At 33.2% G+C, this 18,211-nt stretch overlaps 3 protein-coding genes across 4 annotated transcripts; all 3 read right to left on the minus strand.

Annotated features, from left to right (window-relative positions):
• Positions 1-2,056: 2,056 nt before the first annotated feature.
• Positions 2,057-4,541, minus strand: LOC140970501 (sedoheptulose-1,7-bisphosphatase, chloroplastic-like). Its single transcript, XM_073432271.1, has 8 exons — positions 4,295-4,541; positions 4,073-4,192; positions 3,754-3,939; positions 3,421-3,502; positions 3,100-3,321; positions 2,786-2,886; positions 2,623-2,694; positions 2,057-2,511 (listed from the first exon to the last, which is right to left on the minus strand). Exons 1-8 carry the CDS (start codon positions 4,400-4,402, stop codon positions 2,227-2,229), a joined length of 1,176 nt encoding a protein of 391 aa, XP_073288372.1. The 5' UTR covers positions 4,403-4,541; the 3' UTR covers positions 2,057-2,226.
• Positions 4,542-4,996: 455 nt separating this feature from the next.
• LOC140970525 (uncharacterized protein At2g39910) lies at positions 4,997-9,877 on the minus strand. Of its 2 annotated transcripts, XM_073432311.1 has the most exons (9): positions 9,634-9,877; positions 8,992-9,511; positions 8,800-8,886; positions 7,373-7,563; positions 6,932-7,127; positions 6,614-6,678; positions 6,110-6,211; positions 5,914-6,013; positions 4,997-5,180 (listed from the first exon to the last, which is right to left on the minus strand). In XM_073432311.1, exons 1-9 carry the CDS (start codon positions 9,675-9,677, stop codon positions 5,172-5,174), a joined length of 1,314 nt encoding a protein of 437 aa, XP_073288412.1. In that variant the 5' UTR covers positions 9,678-9,877; the 3' UTR covers positions 4,997-5,171. The 2 variants fall into 2 exon arrangements, with proteins under 2 accessions (XP_073288412.1, XP_073288411.1); XM_073432310.1 differs by lacking the exon at positions 4,997-5,180 and having other exon boundaries at positions 5,216-6,013.
• A 790-nt stretch (positions 9,878-10,667) lies between these two features.
• LOC140970529 (probable sugar phosphate/phosphate translocator At3g11320) lies at positions 10,668-13,630 on the minus strand. The gene is made up of 4 exons (XM_073432315.1): positions 12,981-13,630; positions 12,224-12,327; positions 11,885-12,113; positions 10,668-11,125 (listed from the first exon to the last, which is right to left on the minus strand). The coding sequence occupies exons 1-4, from the start codon at positions 13,428-13,430 to the stop codon at positions 10,979-10,981; spliced, it is 930 nt and encodes a 309-aa protein (XP_073288416.1). The 5' UTR covers positions 13,431-13,630; the 3' UTR covers positions 10,668-10,978.
• Between the last annotated feature and the right edge of the window lie 4,581 nt (positions 13,631-18,211).

Consider the following 18,211-nt stretch of genomic DNA (forward strand, 5'->3'; position numbering starts at 1 on the left):
TACATTATAACAATAGTTTTAAGCAATTATTAAAACGTTCATACTTAATAATTTTAATAAATAATTATATAAAATAACATTTTGTGCATCGTACAAATTGACAGAGCCAAGTGTTTTTTAATTTGATTGACCAGATGCTCAAAAATAGTCGTTTGGCTAATCAATTGTTAAATATATAAACTTGACTTCAAACAATGTTTAATGTATAGTCATTTTATATGTTTTTTTGTTGTTGTTGTTGCTTTATTTAGATTATTTGTTAATGCTTTATGACTAATTTGAAGCGTGACAAGAACACAAGTCAGTTAATTTACTGTAGAATGGTTTACATTTACTTTACAAAATTTCTATTAAAATAGATAGATAAAAATTATCTACACTTTTTTGAAAATTAATTTAATGTTTTATGATATTGAAAACTAAAACTAAATAAATATCTTATATATCTTGTTGTTATAGTACAAGATCAAACTTTTTTAAATTCCTGACTGACTACCTTGGAATGAAATGACCGATTGACTGTAGCAATCAACACTTTAAAATTGGGATTTAGGGAGTATTGAACTTTCTTATTTTATGTATAATTTGCAATAATAACATGGATAAATTCTTTAAAAAAAATCGCTCAATTTCTCATCGTTAAATAAAAAGAATATTATCTTACGGTCTAATAGATTCATGAGACGGTCGACCCAATTCCTAATGATATTGTCATAAAGATAATATTTTTTTTATGAGCAAAAATTTGTGTGAGACGGTCTCACGGGTCGTATTTTGTGAGACGAATCTCTTATTTGGGTCATCCATGAAAAAGTATTATTTTTTGTGCTAAGAATATTACTTTTTATTGTAAATATCGGTAGAGTTGACCCGTCTAACATATAAAGATTCGTGAGACCGTATCACAAGAAACCTACTCTTTTTTATGAGTTGGAGATTTGTATTATAAAAGTAATTATGAAAGAATCTTTTTTGATAAAAAAATTTAAGATAAGCCATGCATATCCAAAACTTGGTTTCTTAAATGAAATAAAATAAATAAAAATGTTTTAGAAAAAGAAAAAGACGCTTTTCTTTTGCCCAATAAAAAATTACAGTTTTATTTGTTCACACTCATGAAACCGGTATGTGAAAAAAGAGTCAAAACACTCTAATAAAAGAGTCCCGTCTCTCAAATTAATTCAAGAGAAATACAGTTTCAATCGCACAAATGTCACGAATCTGCATTGGAGATCACTGTGTGGAAGATGATTATTCCGAAAAGCCAATCACATATCGAACAAATTTGAATCTCCGAAGAATTTGCTATGGAAAAGAGAAGGAAAGCAAGGAAAATATTGCATACAGGTTTGTTTACGTCCTTGAACTTGTTGTCTTGAAAGCCACTAACATCGACGAATTGAGTGGCGCCTTCTTGCTGACGAAGAGGAACATGAGAGGGTTGTACAGCGTGATCTTGAGTAATCCTAGTGGATGGGAATGTAAAACTAGGATTACGGTTGGAGATTTGGAGCCCGTTTGGAACCAAGGCTTCAGAATGCTGCTGGATGAATATACGGTTTCAGGATTTTTCAATTTGGAAATTATGGATGAAAAACATGGCGAAGATGCGAGAACATCGCAAGGCCGTGTGGTGGTGGGCCGCGCGCAGATACGGCTGCCAGATGATTTCGGCGTGGTGGAGACGAGAAGAAAAGAGCTTGTGAAAGAGACAGGATTTGGAAACACGGTGGTCGGGTACATCTATTTGAAGTTGAGGTTGAGTAGAGTACATGCACGAAACATTTCATGTTTACCTTGAAACAAACTGAGATTTGGTTCAAACATGAAGTTTTGTATGAAGTTTTGATTTTGATTCGACGCGATAGAACAGAGATACATTGTTTTTTGATAAGAATATACATACTCATATTTTTTGTTGTTAGATTTCTCTGCCAACTGTTAAAAACATACATGATGATGAATTTATAAAGATATTATTTTGGCCTTATCATATGCTTTACATTGAGTATTATTGTTTGATTTCTTAATTGTTCATGATTCTTTTCGATCACCATGAAGATCAATCAATAATAACATTAACCACCTTATATTGTCATGATTTGTCAACATTCATCTGTAAGATTCATTTCATAAATCTGTGTACAATTAAAAATGCATGAAACTAAAATATTAAAAAGGAAGATATGAAAAATTAAAAGGCGTGATCAGCAGCAAGAGTGAAGATCAAGACACGGCCCCAACTGGTTGAGCAGCGGCCTTGAGTCTTGAAGATCCATACAAGGTTTCTTCGAATCTGATGATTTCGTTTTTGGATCCGTATGCTACTTGGGTCCTCTCATCTAGATTACCGATCACCTTGTTTAACACGGACTGTTTTCCGTCACTGCTGTATCCACCGGCCTTTTCGATCAAGAATCCCAAAGGTGCCACTTCGAACAGCAACCTTAGCTTGGCCTTCGCAGTCGGGGATAACACATTTGTGAAGATCCCCTTCTCTTTCACAATGATCTACAAATTTAATGAACCCCGTAAGAAACTTCTGCTGCCAAGTTTCACTCAGTTGAGTTTTCTGCATATTTTTTAAAGTTTTTGTGGTTACAGAAAAAAGGTCAAAAATACCTGATTAACATCAGGCACCATTCCTCCGGTGTATCGCAGAGTGTATTTCTCCCGAACATAGTAATCGATCAGCTGAATGTGAGTAAGCAACAACACCCTACCTTTAGTAAATAATTCATGATTATATATCTATATCGAAATTTAATTTTCCGACTAGGCACACCTTGGCATAATCAGGGTTGTCTGTAGTAGCCCTTAAATTTCCTGGGGAAAACATTTTCCCTTCTCCAATTGATGTTGTATCTTTTACATGCTGCCATTTCCCTGCCATTGAAAGAGAGAACATAAGCGCGCGAAAAACAAAATAGATATCGATTTCGAGCCTGATGAGCCAATTTTGATGGGTGATAAGGGGTCCAGTAAACTACATTGAAGTAGTGTTATATTCAATCTATACTCAATCAGCTATATGATTTAATCCTTCAAATGGTCAAATGACAAATGTTGTTCCACTGAAAACTTAAACAATGCATCAACCTTCATCAAGTAGAAGGAATTCATGTGTTCCAGGACAGTCCTTGAGAGCAAGAACATAAGTGGTCCGGGGCCCGAAAATCCCCATTGCAGCAGCAACTTGATCAGCCCCGGTTACTCCAGTAAGCTTGTCTCCTGGCCATACTCCGAAGATGGTACCAACTGTGAAATTTGTGTCGACAATGCTAGAGCCATCGAGTGGATCGAATGCAACGCTGAATCCTCCTGTTTGTGAAATTTGACAAAAAAAAGTGTATATGATTGTGATGATCTTGAAGGGGTGTGAGTGATAGTTATGCAAAATGATAGGAAAAGATAAAAGACCTTCCACCGGTCCTCCCATGTCTTGGAGCTCGGGCACCTCCTCAGAGCAAGCGTATTTGCAGAAATGGGAGTATTGCAAGGCCTATAAGCATCAGTAATCAACAACAATAAGAAATTAATAAAACTGTGGCTTTTCAAAGAATTTTTTCCGCTCAATGATGTAAGTGTTTGTTTCTTAGCATTTATTTCAGGTTTCAAATTATGAAGAATGTGTGTGCACATAACTAAAAATTGGCACAATTTTTCTCAGATGGATAGAAAGAACACCATAAAATTCCTTGTCTTTTTTCTTCTTTTTTTTTTTTTTTTTTTTTTTTTTTTTTTTTTTTNGACCTCAAAAAGAAGTTTGTTAGCGAGCATATCAACTGCAAGTTGCTCATCTCCAAATGAGTTGACACAAGCAGTTCCCCCACAAGAAGCTGTTCTCACTTTGAAGGCGATCGTACGCAGCGCTTCTCCCATGCACATCATCAGCCTAATCAGTCCCTTATCCGGTGTCGCCTTCGTGAGAAATTCTTCCTGCAATCACCAATATAAACAACCACATAATCAAATACAGACCAGTCGTAGGCTAGGAGGAACATCCATGAAACTTTTTCTTAATAATGAAAATTTTCCAAAGCAACTCTGTTCACTACAGTAATCAACTCACCAGACTATCGCCAATCTCACACTTGGTTACAAGCGAAGAATTCTTGGCCTTTGAAAGCTTGATCGATGACTTTGGGGCAAAACGCAAAGACTCTCCAAACAATGAGCTTGCTTTTAAACTCTGAAGCACAATGCCAACACAAGTCTTCAATATATCGGGCCCATAAATAAAACAACTCAAAAATAACTATAACACATAAAAAGAAGAGCGATGAAAACACACCTTGGAACTAAATGACTGTGAAACAGAACGTGGAGAAGGGGAATATGGCTGCGACGAGATACCGGGGAGGAATGTTCTGTGAGCACAGCTTGTAATACTAGTCTCCATGTTTGATTGTTTCAAGAATTATGACTCTTTTTTTTCTAATTCGTGCAAAAAAGATAAGCTGCTGCTGCTGGTGGTGGTAGAGGAAGATGGGAATGACAGTCGCAGCCACTTGACTGATACTCGTGCATGGACAATTGAATGGAGCGATGAGGGAGGGCTATAAGATAAGCAATTCACTGTGGAATGCCACGTGGCTTATGATAGAGCTGATTAAGTTTTGTGGCTTGGAAATTTGTGGACGAAACAAACAGAAGGGCACCCTCATCATTTAAAAAAATAAAAATAATAATAATAGAGAGTTTTATACATAACATTTTAAAATTCTACAACAATAAATCGTCTAAATCTATTTAAAACATAGACGATTGAAAAGATTTATTAATAATATAAATTTTTTATATTGAATTTTTAACTTTCAATATATATTTTAATTCGTATTATATATCATCAGTGTCAACGTACATTATACGTATTTCGTGGATGCACGTTATTAGTATATCAAATGTACGAAATCGATGACCGCAAGTCTCTGCAACATGTAAAGTGTAGGTCTTGGTGTTAAAAGACCAGATGACTTAGAAACGCGATTCCAAGTTAAAGGAGTATAATTTCCAGATTAATTTAGATATCAAGTTAAACACAGTCCACAGATCATTCTATCTATGCAATTAAACATCTCTCCGCTCAGATTGTGGGATCAAGTTCTTCGGGACTCGTTGAGAATGATGGTGTCATCGCTAGTTTTCCTTCTTCAAACACTCACCATCTTTCAAGCAACCTACAACCGTATAAGCTAGTTATTCATAGAAGAACACATGCAGAATGTTGGCGAAATCCGGACCAAGAACATAAAGAAAGTGTACCATTTACCCAAATAAACACATTTTCATGACACAAGTTAACTATGCTTTGGTTTCACTCTGTTACTTTCTGTCGATCCTTTTGGTTTCCCTTCTCTAGTTTGTCAAATTTTACTGCTTTATGGTCTTAGTTACCTGTGCCTTCTGAGCCACTACAGAATGCGAATGGCAAAATCATTTAGGGAGCGTTTGTAGACTTATTTATTCCAATAAATTTTAATTCGGACGATTTTGATTTAGAGGTATTTCAAAATCTACCAGTTTCAACTTTCAATTTCAAATTATAGTCTTAGTAAATTTGGGCAGTATTAGCCTATTTCTATGCTGCATAACGTGTACATGAGTTGCCTTTGGATGATGCAGGACATCCACAAGAATCACATGATCCAAAAGTAAAAAAACTAACGCATGCGGCTGTATGTCACCAACAGAACGATAGATATGTATCAGATACCATAAAAAAAGAAGAATCAACGAGTTTGGAATGTTTCTAAATTTCATTATATCTTTCAATATTGTCACAAAATATGACGCGTTGAATGCAAAAATGAATTACTAAGGAGAGAGTTCGAGGAGTACGACATAATTATAACATTAGGGGCCATTAGATAATACTGAAAAGTATAAGGGATGAAGAATAGAAATCTGTACCGCAGCAGCATCTCCTTCAGTTAGGGATGGCTGGAGAGCTGTCAAGTTTGGATCATCCTTGTACTTGACCCAAGTTGTGTTGAATTGTGAACTTTTGGATCTTCAATAAATTCAAGATATGGGTCAAGCTCTAGGAAAAAAATTCCAAGCGCATATGCATCAACTAGGATTTCAACAGAAATATAAATGTACTTACTGCCGTATCATCGTTAGTACTTGTAAAATGTGTGATCTAATATCTTCGCGAGCAACTTTCATTGCTGCATCTTTATACAGGGTGACAAGCTCATCCACCAACCTGAGAGCCAATACAAACATCAACGAAGGCTGGGGAATGATAGAGGAAAATCTGATATTATTAAGATGACTAAATAATCGATGGCTTGGTTCAATCACTAACGATTTCCTGCCAATCCAACTATAATCTCTTTTTTCTGAACACCCGATAAAAAATTTGAAAGTTGATGAAAGGATAGAGTTTATCACAAGCATAATTGTTAACAAGAGAACAAAACAAATCACATCACAGAACCAGAAATGTTTGACTACCTGTAAGATGATAACAATATCAACATTGGCATTTTAATACGTAGTATACTTCTGTTTATATATCAACAGATTTACTTTGACCCTGAATTTAATGCTGATATCAGAGTGCTCCTAACATCTAGAGAAGCGTAAAAATTTCCAATACATTTACCTTTCAACATGTGGTGTATTACGTATCCACGTAACTTTTAAAATGGTTTTGATCCGTTCCAGAACCTGAAATATAATTTAATGACCAAGCGGTTGCATTCGTTAGGGTGCAATCCTATTTATAATAAAAAAAAATAAGTATCATGCAGACCTGTAAATTGAAAAAGGCTATGAAATATTATGGTTTCATTTGAAGTGCTGGCAAATCATTAGATATATAAGGTCAGGTCAGGCTCTCAAATAGCTAGCATATCTATAATCAAATTATTGTTGAAAACAGTAGTCAGTGAAAACGCCTAGAATTTTAACATTGTCTTACCAGTAAAACTGTATCATCATCATCTGCATGCATCCACTTAAAGAACAGGGGGAAAAGACGTCTGAAATGAGCAACCAATATGAGACCAAGAGCACTGAACATTGGCTCAATATGGGTCAACCATGCAGTCCGGCGCTGTTTGTTTCTAGGTTGCCTTTCTAGGTGGTTTAGCATTTCACTGAGCAGCTTTTCAAACCTATGTGGTTATGATGACAATTAAAGAACAGCAAGAAAATGAATCCACTACTGATAACAGGACAAGTGTTTTCGATCAATAAAGAGACATGCACTCAAAATTATGTCTCATAAACAAAAGTCGGTAAAACTTATGGTCCACAAGACACAGGGTAATAAAAATATTTACAGAAGACAATTAACATGACTTAATGTCGACCATTATCTGAATTAACCATTAGTCATAGTAATTAAAACAATCAATACCATAAACTACGAGGATTACTTCGCTGTGTTAAAGTGACGAGAAGCACTGACATCTCTACCAGATAGTGCCATATCTCATCATCACAAGCAACGTTTTGGCAGCAAGCATCAAGAAGTACATCTGTGTACCCACCAATCTCAGCAGCATTTACATTTTTTGCAAGATGTATAAAGCTGATCATACCCTGGTCCTGAGAAGAGAAACCAGATAATAAGGCTTCATGGAACAGCAGAGTGGACATAATCACAAACTGCATTTCTAGCTAGACGCAAAAACACCATTACAGATGTGCACACACAATTTAGCTTGGGCAGAAAAGAGATAGGTAAAACCCTTTTTTTGTTTTTTTTGCTTTATAAGCATTGAAAAAACACATTTTCTGGCACCTGTCCATATTCTTTAGTTTCATTGTGCAACGTGTTAGCATCTTGACTCTTGATATTTTTATAAGAATAAATGAAATATAGTTTCGTTTCAACTCTTAATTAATTTCATTAGCTCACTCATATAGTTAAGTCCATCTTACCAGAGAAAATATTTTCTTATAAAAAAACATTCAAATGCTGAACTCAGGGAAAAATTTAAAACCAATCAACTCCTTGGGGTTAAAGAATAAGTGGAAAAATTATAAGTAAAATTTAGTTATATGATTTAGCAACGAATCTACAAGCTACAATTCTGCAAAACTATGATGGTGTGACAAACTGTGACATATTTAAAGCTTTTCTATCTCATAGCATACCAAAAACTTTGCAATCAATTTGTTCCTTCATTTAAGTTAATCTTCCTTAAGTTTCGATGTGGATGGAGTACAGATTTTCATTATTTCAATTTCACGTAGTCTCCAAAATTTCATTTTCACCACACATAACGTTTTTACTAGTTTCAGCACTTTCCAGAATCATGAGGTGGGTTTTTAAACTGATTGATGAAAAGATAACAATGTCAAATAGGTATCACAAGCCAGAGAAAAAGCTCCAAGACAAGTCAATTTGCAACAAGTTAGGCAAACAAAAAGTGTATAACCTTCAAAGTTCTTATTTCAAAAATTCTAATACATCATCATAACAACTCATCCTCGACTGGGTTTTAAGATGGATCTGCTTTCAACACCATATTCCATGTCTAGAGCTTCAAGAAATAAGACAATATGCTTTAATACGAAAAGTATTTATGAGCTAAACTAGTTTATGCAAAAAACGAATTCACAAAGAATATAATTCGTAGTTATAGCTACAGAATAAGGAAAGAATGGGACCTAGCTGAATTATAGGATCAAGTTTAACAACTACTAGAATCCATAACCACATACTCCATCCAAAGTTCGTAATTCAACTGTATTTGATGACAGCAAAGAGCTGACATCAACAATTCAATAAAATAAATTTATTTAAACCAAGAAAATGAGTATTGACACGATACTCACTTTTACTTCGGGAGACCAGTGATCAAGAGCTGTGAGAGCACATGGAATCACCAACGGAGACAACTTCCCTAAGTGAGGAGATTCCACCTATATAATAACATGATATCATAATCTTCAATCAAATTTAGTGCAAAAAACAGTTCTTTAGATAAATTTACAATAAAAAAGCCACAACGCAGCAAACACGCTAACCTGAGTAACAAACCATCTGAACTGATATGCTGCCACAATAGCATAAGCAACAGGAACACTTGCACTCGCAGCCGAAATTCTATCGTCCTCATTACTTGTATCGATTGCACTTTCCTTGATTTTACCTTTAAGAAAAGGCAAAACTTCCGGAATCAACTTAATCACCAACTTCTTCTCATTCTTCAAACCTCTCAAATCCAACTCCGAGTCAGCAACTTCCAACGAACAATTATCATTACCATGACAGTAAGTGTCAGAAAATTCTTGAAATACGGATAGAACCAAAGTCGAAAGCGAATTGGGAACCCACGACAGATGCTTGGTCGTGGATTCTAATGCAGAAGCTAAAGCAGCGCAACATAAGGCGACATCCCTGATTTTAAGGCTCGGGATTTGAGAATTCAAAGTGTCGAGATTTGGTAGTAAAGATTGTAGTTCTGATTTGATGGAGATTTTGGCGGTGGCTTCCGGAGGATCGTAAGGGGTTTTGGCTAGTGCTCCATTTAGGGTTTCATATAATCTGCAAGTGAATAATAATCATACAAATTTCACACGCAAGAAACATATACATACAGCCTTGAAACTCATACGTAAAGATAAGATACACGCATACGCACAAAGGGCCGGAGACTAAAAATTTACCGGACGAGATTTTGCGGCAAAGTGAAGGTCTGAGAATTCGCCATGGGAGATTGGAAGAGCTTCCGATTGATCAATTAATTGATGATTCAAGTATATGGTATTCTTAAATTAGAATTCAGAGATGGCGATCAAATGCAAAAATTACAATTTAGTGAAACAATGGGCTAATGATTATTGAGCTTGATTTTTGGAATTCACAAAAACAATGGCTTCATTTGATTAAACTCAAATTGAATTTTTTTAGTTCTAATCTTATATATTTGATGTAATCTTTATTGGTTTTAGTTGTTAAATTAATATATGTACTATTTATTTTGGCATACACGAAGAATACTGATAGTGATGAAATTGCTCGCACGATAACATAAGAAATCTAAAATCAAGAACAATCAATTCAAACGACCAAGGTGGTTGTGAGCAAGGTTCTAAAAAGCATGAAGCTCCCGAAATGTGGACGTCGAGCTCCAAGCTTTTTAAGTTTAAGTGAGATTAGCATAAAGTTAAGCGTGAAAAAAACATTTTTTTATCTATAGTGTAATTGTAATTATCTCAAACTAATAAATAGATAAAATAATACATATATATGATAAATTTAAGTCTGATGCATTAATTCTCATATTTATAGAAACATAAAAATCTCAAAATTACAATCTTTATTTGTTTTTGCAACGAGACCACATTAAAAATGTTAAATATTTATCAAATCATTATCAGAAACATTTAATCATAATTAAAATTAAAAATTAAACATCTAAATTATAAACCTAATTTATAATTTTAAAATAAAATGACACACATTCAAAATAAAAAAAATTAAAAAATAAATAGATGTGATTAATTATGTTTAAATACGCTTAATTAAACGTTTCAATTACGTTTAATTCGATCCAACTACAGTTTGACCGTTTTTTTCTGCTTTCTATGAAACGGGACGTTTTTGCCGAACTTCAAGCTTAAGGCTTAAGCGGGCTTTTTAGAACATTGGTTGGGAGGAACTCCAAGAAATTTTTGCTCATATTTAATTACATCATCCATATAAAAAAAATGATAATAACACGTATAAAGATTTTCAATAGTTTCTGGTACAGTGTAAGGTAGAAAAAATTAAAGGAAAAAAAGAAACAAAGAAGACATTTTTTAGTCACTCTTATTGAACCTACTTTCTTAACTCGGTGTTTTGTTTACACTTTACCAGTACAAGTTGAAGCCTCTGTCCCCGGCTTGAATATAGAATGGAGGGCGAAATTGATGCACGAACCATGCAGTCGTCAAGCATTTCCTAGGACTGTTGCCATATTACAAATATATAGAAGTGGCAACTGTTGCCATTCCAAGGTATGTTCTCTCATTTAGTACGCTTCTTAGCTTCGCTGTATAGGATAACACCAAACACCGTCAGAGTATATCCGAGCATCCCGGTTACGGAGACAGGATTCTTAAATATCAAAATGGAGACTACCACTGCCACTGCTCCTTTAGCATTTCCTAGGACCTGAAAAAACCAGGATCATTAGCAAAGCAAAATTTCTACTTCAATATCCAAAGTGAAATCAAGCATGAATTGTTGTTTAGATGGTTCTGGCTGTGGACTAGATCTAAACTTTCAAACTAAGATATTTTCATAAAACTATAATGGTTTACAAGGCGTTTCGATCAGCACTTTTTTCACCAATAAATATCATCAATAGCACTTTTTTCACCAATAAATATCATCTATATCTTTCAAAACAGTCACATGCGACTTAAAGCTATACCTCATATTTGGTTCAAATTGCTGAAATTAATGCCAACGTATTTTTATGTGGCTCGTGGACATGAGGATCCCTTACAGCAATATGTTGCAGACTTCTTTCTTAAATAATGCTTTAGATGGATTTCCTTTAACAGGTAGTGCAGAGTTAAGTTGAGGCACAAAAAAGGGAAAAAAAACAGGTATGACGCTTCAGAATGTAATTCTCAGAAACCATGGCCACATCTTTTCAGATAAAAAAATTAATGCAGGTTCCACTAATATGTATTGTATTAAAGCTACATTGTTGTGTCCTGTTTATCAACCGGCACAAAATATATTGCAACCTTCGTTCTTGTTCCATAAACTCCAAAATCCAAATGTCTCTTTTTTTCCTTGAGGTGAAGATAAGCACTTGTTTGGGTTGCTAGAAATTCCGCTCAATGAAAACATTCATGAAAGTTTAAATTCAATGAATCATAAAAAAAAGAGGTTTGAATTGGACAAAGAAGTATCAAATACCTGAAGAGTTAAAGCACTAGTGTGCTTTGTGACCAAAAAATTGGTCAAATTTACAAAATATGCCAGCGCTGAGTTGAATACAAGTAACCAAATAATTCTTATATCCTCCCTTGCAAGTGCCAATGTGATACCGACAACGTTTTCTTCCATAAATAGCGTTGCAGGAAGTAGAAGCATGACGGCTATAGGAGCCATGTAGAGGAGCAAATTCATAGAATTCAGCTTTTCCCTTCAACAATTAAAAACTTTCAGCGTACATATCGAATATTCTACAGGGAAAAAGGCATAACACAACAGTAATTATCAGAAGAAAATATGAATGATTAAATCAAAGATTACCCTTCCGATGAAAGTAAAATCCCCTGAACCACTGATTTTAGTGCCCTTGCAGCTGTTGCACCAACACACATGATAAACCCAAACATGTGAAAACTCGGCTCACCCTAGAACGAATAAAATTGGGAGCGAACGTCAACACCAATTTCTCAAAAATCCCATAGAAACAGAAACTCAGCTGTAACAGCAAAGCGTAATTGACAATACAAACAAAGATGATGTGCTTCATATATATTTTGCCATGACTTATTCCATATATATTTTGCATATTCACATGATGTACTTTAAAATAACTTTTTTCCATTAAAAAACTGGTCAATATCATTGATACGAGCATTATGAGTGTTGTGGAAAATTGCTCTTATTCTGATCCAGGCAAAAGAAACCTCACTTTTTTGAAGAAAAAAAAACTGAAAGATTTTGCGATGAATTAGGAAACCTTGTCTTTAATTCACGATTTTGAAACAAATAAGAGTGCGTGAAACCAAATCATGAATTTCAAGAGAAATATGGTCGTCATAGACACAGAAATAACAACTGCAAGCTGAAAATGTCCTTTGGCCTTTGAGAAACCAAAAGCTTTCATCTCCAAAATCAACATCAGCCATGGAATTCCACATAAACAATTAAATATATAAATACAAATCAAACCAAAACTCATGAGAGATAAAAGCATGATACTTGATCAACATAACTTAAAAAGCAGCACTGTAATGTACCTACTAAATCCACTCCAATCAATAAAAGAATCAACACATACCCCACTAGCAATAATAACCCCTGTAACAACTGGAATCAACGTCACGTAAGTCAACCACGCCTCTCGCTTCAGAGTCATTATATACGCAAACATCGCCGTGAAGAAAGGCGTGGTAGCCCCAATCGCCTGATTGAAGCTAACAGGTAAATACTTAAGCGACACATTCCCACTCACAACCGACGCACAGAAAATCATACTCAAAGCTGAAATCTTCATAAACTGGACCCTAGATCTTAAAGTCTGCATCGGCACCATCTTCATCCACGCTATGGCGATGTAGCTGAGCAATGAGCAAGCCGTCATGTGACACATCGTCAAGAAAATCGGGTACCTGAATCCGTAATTGCTCAACAAATACTTGTTCAACAACAAAACTCCAATGTTCGATGAGTACCATGCTGCCACCAACCCGATCGTGAAATATCGCCCGGAGGATTTCGTCCCCGACATCTCTCCGGATCTCCCAATTACAATCGAAAAAATGGGGTTAAAATCACATCAAAATAAATAAAACTTCAAGGGCTGGGGCAATAACGAAATTTAGGTGGATCTATTATTGTTGAAAAGGAGTGTGTAGGGATAGGATGAACAAAAGGTGGAATCTTGGATGAATTTGTGAAACGAATGAGAAAGTCAAATTTGGTTTGGTTTGATTTGCTTACAAAAGGTTAATTAACAGAATTAAACGATATTGTTGTCAAAGTCAAACAAGTAAATGAATCTATTATTTCGTTATTATTATACTTTGACAATTATTATTATTTCTAAAGAAAATAATTATTTTATCGTTATTTTCTAATTAATAGTATTAAACGATATTGCTTTCAAAGTCAAAATATTTTAAAGGACTTGGGTATCACTTCGTCGCTCAATTATTTATCTTGAGCTTATGTGAACCTAAATGTATTTTTGATACAAACAATAATATTATCAAATTGATAACATCGTGTGGCACATTATAAACAGATTCGGTTCTTTGTAGAGGCAGAAATAAATCATGGACATTAGTCTTTGAGTAGATATCTTGTGAGACGGTCTGACGATTCTTTATCTGTGAGACAGATCAACTCTATCGATATTCAGAATAAAAAGTAATACTCTTAACATAAAAATTAATACTTTTTCATGAATGACCTAAAAAGAGATCTGTCTTACAAAATACGACTCGTGAGACCGTCTCACACAAGCTTTTGCCGTAGTGTTTTATTTGTTATTCTTGAAATTTCAGATTTTCTTCTTCGCTCGGAATCCTTTCTCTCACTCGAAATTTCAGAGTGTTATAGAGAGAGTACTGCTCAAAAATTTGGGTGTAAATATTTTCCAACCTAGAAGAGGAAGGGTTGAAATGTCGAAGATATCATGCTTTCTTCAAACATAGGCCTATTGAGTTAATAAGCAAGCACACCCAAAACTATTAGGCTGCCTCATAAATAAGTCCACTAGCCACTAATCAGGTACACAATATACGGTCCACTATATTTTATGGTTTCTAAAAAGCCCATTATATTTTTAAATCATAATAATAAGAAATAAAAACAAATTAGATTTTTCTGTGCAACATCAATAAACATCTACAGTAGTAACAGTAGCATTGCCAACTTTTTCAGGTTTTTTAATGTTATTATATGATGATCATGCTTGTCCACAATTGACTTTTCAATTTCATGTGCTTTTGCATGTGTAACTTATAATTTACCAAAGATACATACATATATATGTGTGTTATATATTTCAAAAAGTATGTATTGCAATTGGTATTATGAATCCGCTAAGGACTCGGTTCAACAGGTTTATTGTAGTTTATCATCATGTTCCGATCGTTAAGAAATATTATTATATACTGACTGTATGTAGAATCCAAGATCATGACATATGTCATTTTTTGTCAGATGTCATGATCATGCTCCTTCTTGAGATTTTTTTGCCCTAGTAAGATCATAACATTTGTGAAAAAAAAAAAAAAAAAAAAAATGTNCGAAATTCTTCGACTGACAACACACAACTCATACACAAGATTTAGCAACTTGTTTCCATTTTTTTTTAACTTTTGGATTTGTCGAATTTCAGGCAGTGGCCAATGGCCATCATCAATATATAAATATATTCTCTCTTAGAATAAAGAAAGACAGGGCTTCGATACGGCCAATGGGTAAGCTTTATTATGCTAATTGTGATAACAATATTATGAAATGCCAATAAAGTTTATAGGCTAGCTAGGATGCATAAACATTTAGTTGGCAATAAAAACACAAAATTAAAATACATCAAATCCGAAACAAAATTGGAACGTTTATAGGAAAACTTACAAAATATATTCCAAAATTTTCTTGATTTAGGTTGAATGTGGCCTTGACGTCCCGTCGATGGAGAACGGAAGAGGTGGTCGTCATGCATGTATGAGATGGATTATAAGTATAGCTGTGTTTGGACGGAGTGATTTGCAGAAGAATTAAGGATTTGAATGAAAATAGTTTTGTTCAATATGTTTGAGGTATTTAATTTAAAAGTATCTATTATTTTTGGTTATTTTATAAGAATTTTAAGTTTTCATGTAACGGAGTTCTTTTAAATTCATTGATCCAAAGGGATATGTTTAAAGAATAACTTTGAATAAGCTCTCACCACATGTAATACGATTCCTTTGCCTTTGGGACACTCAAAGTAGGATAAAAGACACCCTTAATTATATTTTCTTTTCTTTTCTTTTTTCTTCCTTGGATTCCAATTAAATAAATTGTATCGACCTATGTGCTTTTTGACAATTGGAGTGAAAATCTTATTGCCATTTTATGGTAAGTACTTCTTCCATAATTTTCACGTTATTTATTTGGTAAATGAGATATGATATGAGTAACTTTTACATCATAAAAATCCTTGTGAGACGGTCTCATGAGTCAATTTTGTGAGACATATATTCTATTTGAATAACTAATGAAAAAGTATTACTTTTTATATCAAAATATTATTTTTATTGTAAATATGAGAATAATTGACATGTGTCGAGAATAAACATCCGTGAGACCGACATATGGTTAGAAGGTTTAAATCATTAATCTATAAGCATCAAATTGTAGTTGAAGTATATTTAAAAATGGGAGCATGAAATTAAGTTAGGAAGCTTAATTCTACATAATTAGATGATACTATCCTATGTTATCTTCACTTTATTTTATAATTATCTATGTTTTATATAAAATATATAACACATTATGCAATTTGTACGTAAAAACACACACGAGACGCCGAATTCAAGTGCAATAGCAAATTGAAATAGGGTACTTTCTCATTTAAAAGTTTAGAACGAAAAATATTTAACATTTAGAATATGCAAATTAACTTAATAACACAATCTTACCAAATTAATTTATTATTAAACAAAATTATTCTTATAATATATTTCCTTATATTATAGAATTTTGATTTACCTTAAAAAAAAAAATCAAATACACACTTTTGTTGTTAACTACTAAAATTTTAATATTTTAGAAAGTTTGGTACATATTTTATAGTATATAAAGAAAATACAAAATTATAAAAGAATTTATTTTTTATATTAAAATTTAATATTATTTATATTTATGATATAAGGATATTTATCGATTTTTTTCAGTAAAAATATATAAAAAAATTGATTTATCAAAATTTTATTAATTTTTGGTATAAAATGCAAAATATCTTAAAATTTAAGGCTAAAATTTGTTAGTAGTTATATATCTTTTATAAGATATTATAATTAATTAAAAAATTTAAAGCTAATTTTTTTTTAAAAAAAAGGAGACATGGAATAATAAATTTTAAAATGTAAAAACGAAATATAATTTGTTTCAAAAAATTGAAAAGAAAATATAAATTAAGTTAAAAATAAAAATAAATATTATTTTTTAATATTTTTTAGTGTATTTTTACATTTAATGATATTAATAAATTTAACTCTATCTTTTGAGTAACTAATATAGATGAATGAAAATTATGAATGAATTTACTTAAAATAAAACCAATCAACGGATACAATCGTCAATTTTTAGTATAAAATTTGTAATTAATAAAACATGGCCTATGCGTTCAAAATGAAAAAATCATTGCCAATTAAAAGATTAAACCCCTAACCAAAAAATTAAATAAATCGGTCGCCCACTTAAGATTCAAGAAATATGCCCTAATTTCATGAGCAAGAAGTATTAGTATTCAATGCAGTAAGGAAATGAAGTTGCGGTACTGTGTTTTCTCAGAAGAAGATCGATGCACTTACTTGAAAATCAAATAATCCATTTCTGGAGTAGTTTTGCATGAACTCTGCAACTTGCAGGTAATTAAGAAGCAGTTTTGTTTCAAGATCTTCACCAGATCTCCATGTCGTAGGATTGAAGCTACCAAAGGAAGAATCCGAAGGGATAGCATGATCCAAACATCCAATAGATCGTGAAAATGTAAGCAAATATAAGTATATAATTCATAGATTAAGCTCAGAAAAATTAATATCGAAATGGGATCAATGCGATCCCTTTGGACTTCTCCTTTGGATACTGTGAATATGAAGAAAAACTACTCTCTCGCTGTGTGTGTGTGTGAGCGGAAGAAGAGAGAAAGAAGTCATCTAAGAGCTTTTCAATATATAAAACAAACTGCTCCAATGAAATTCAGGCATTAAATTTAGCTTTTATTATTAAATTTTTTTAAAAAAAAAGATTGATTTTTTTTTTAAAAAAAATATTTAGCTTTTTATTTAATCTAAGCAAAAGGGTATAGTTTTTTTTTTTTTTTTTTTTNTGTGTGTGTATACATGTGTATATATTTGGCATGATATCTTATTTTTGGCGCTAAAAAATAGATAATTGATGAAGATCTAAAGAGATAAAAACATATTTGTGTAGGGTTTTTATATATGTCCGATTCTCTCTCTTTTTTTAATGGTCAAAGATAATAATGTGGCTAATCTTGTTTCCATGTGATAAATGAGGCTACATATCTGGACAAGTGCCTGTAAATGGGGTAAAATTAACAGTTTCTTAGCCAATGTACGTCTTATCAAGCTATAATTGTAGGTGAGCAAAACATGGCTTGTTTGAAGTTAAAGAGGCCGAAGCACTCGAACTTCTTGATGCTATTTCATGGACGTACATTATCTATTGAATTCTAGAATGTTATCTTTGAAATTGATTCGAAGATGGTGATAAATGCAATCACTTCGAAGAATATAGACCACATAGAGTTTGGCTCAATCGATTAATATA

Source organism: Primulina huaijiensis, unplaced genomic scaffold (assembly GCF_012295235.1).
Source record: "Primulina huaijiensis isolate GDHJ02 unplaced genomic scaffold, ASM1229523v2 scaffold6295, whole genome shotgun sequence".
Taxonomy (NCBI): Eukaryota; Viridiplantae; Streptophyta; class Magnoliopsida; order Lamiales; family Gesneriaceae; genus Primulina; species Primulina huaijiensis.

Excerpts from the sequence above, each read along its gene's own strand:
- LOC140970525 (XM_073432310.1), bottom strand. The coding sequence starts at position 9,677 with ATGGCGAATTCTCAGACCTTCACTTTGCCGCAAAATCTCGTCCG. Across the intron at positions 6,212-6,613 it reads AATACACCACATGTTGAAAG|GTTGGTGGATGAGCTTGTCA; the intron begins GTAAATGTATTG and ends ATTGGCTCTCAG. Across the intron at positions 6,014-6,109 it reads GTACTAACGATGATACGGCA|ATCCAAAAGTTCACAATTCA; the intron begins GTAAGTACATTT and ends AATTTATTGAAG.
- LOC140970501 (XM_073432271.1), bottom strand. The coding sequence starts at position 4,402 with ATGGAGACTAGTATTACAAGCTGTGCTCACAGAACATTCCTCCCCGGT. Across the intron at positions 3,322-3,420 it reads CATGGGAGGACCGGTGGAAG|GAGGATTCAGCGTTGCATTC; the intron begins GTCTTTTATCTT and ends TTTCACAAACAG. Across the intron at positions 2,887-3,099 it reads ATTCCTTCTACTTGATGAAG|GGAAATGGCAGCATGTAAAA; the intron begins GTTGATGCATTG and ends TTTCAATGGCAG.
- LOC140970529 (XM_073432315.1), bottom strand. The coding sequence starts at position 13,430 with ATGTCGGGGACGAAATCCTCCGGGCGATATTTCACGATCGGGTTGGTG. Across the intron at positions 12,114-12,223 it reads ATTTTACTTTCATCGGAAGG|GGAAAAGCTGAATTCTATGA; the intron begins GTAATCTTTGAT and ends TAATTGTTGAAG. Across the intron at positions 11,126-11,884 it reads CTAGTGCTTTAACTCTTCAG|GTCCTAGGAAATGCTAAAGG; the intron begins GTATTTGATACT and ends TGGTTTTTTCAG.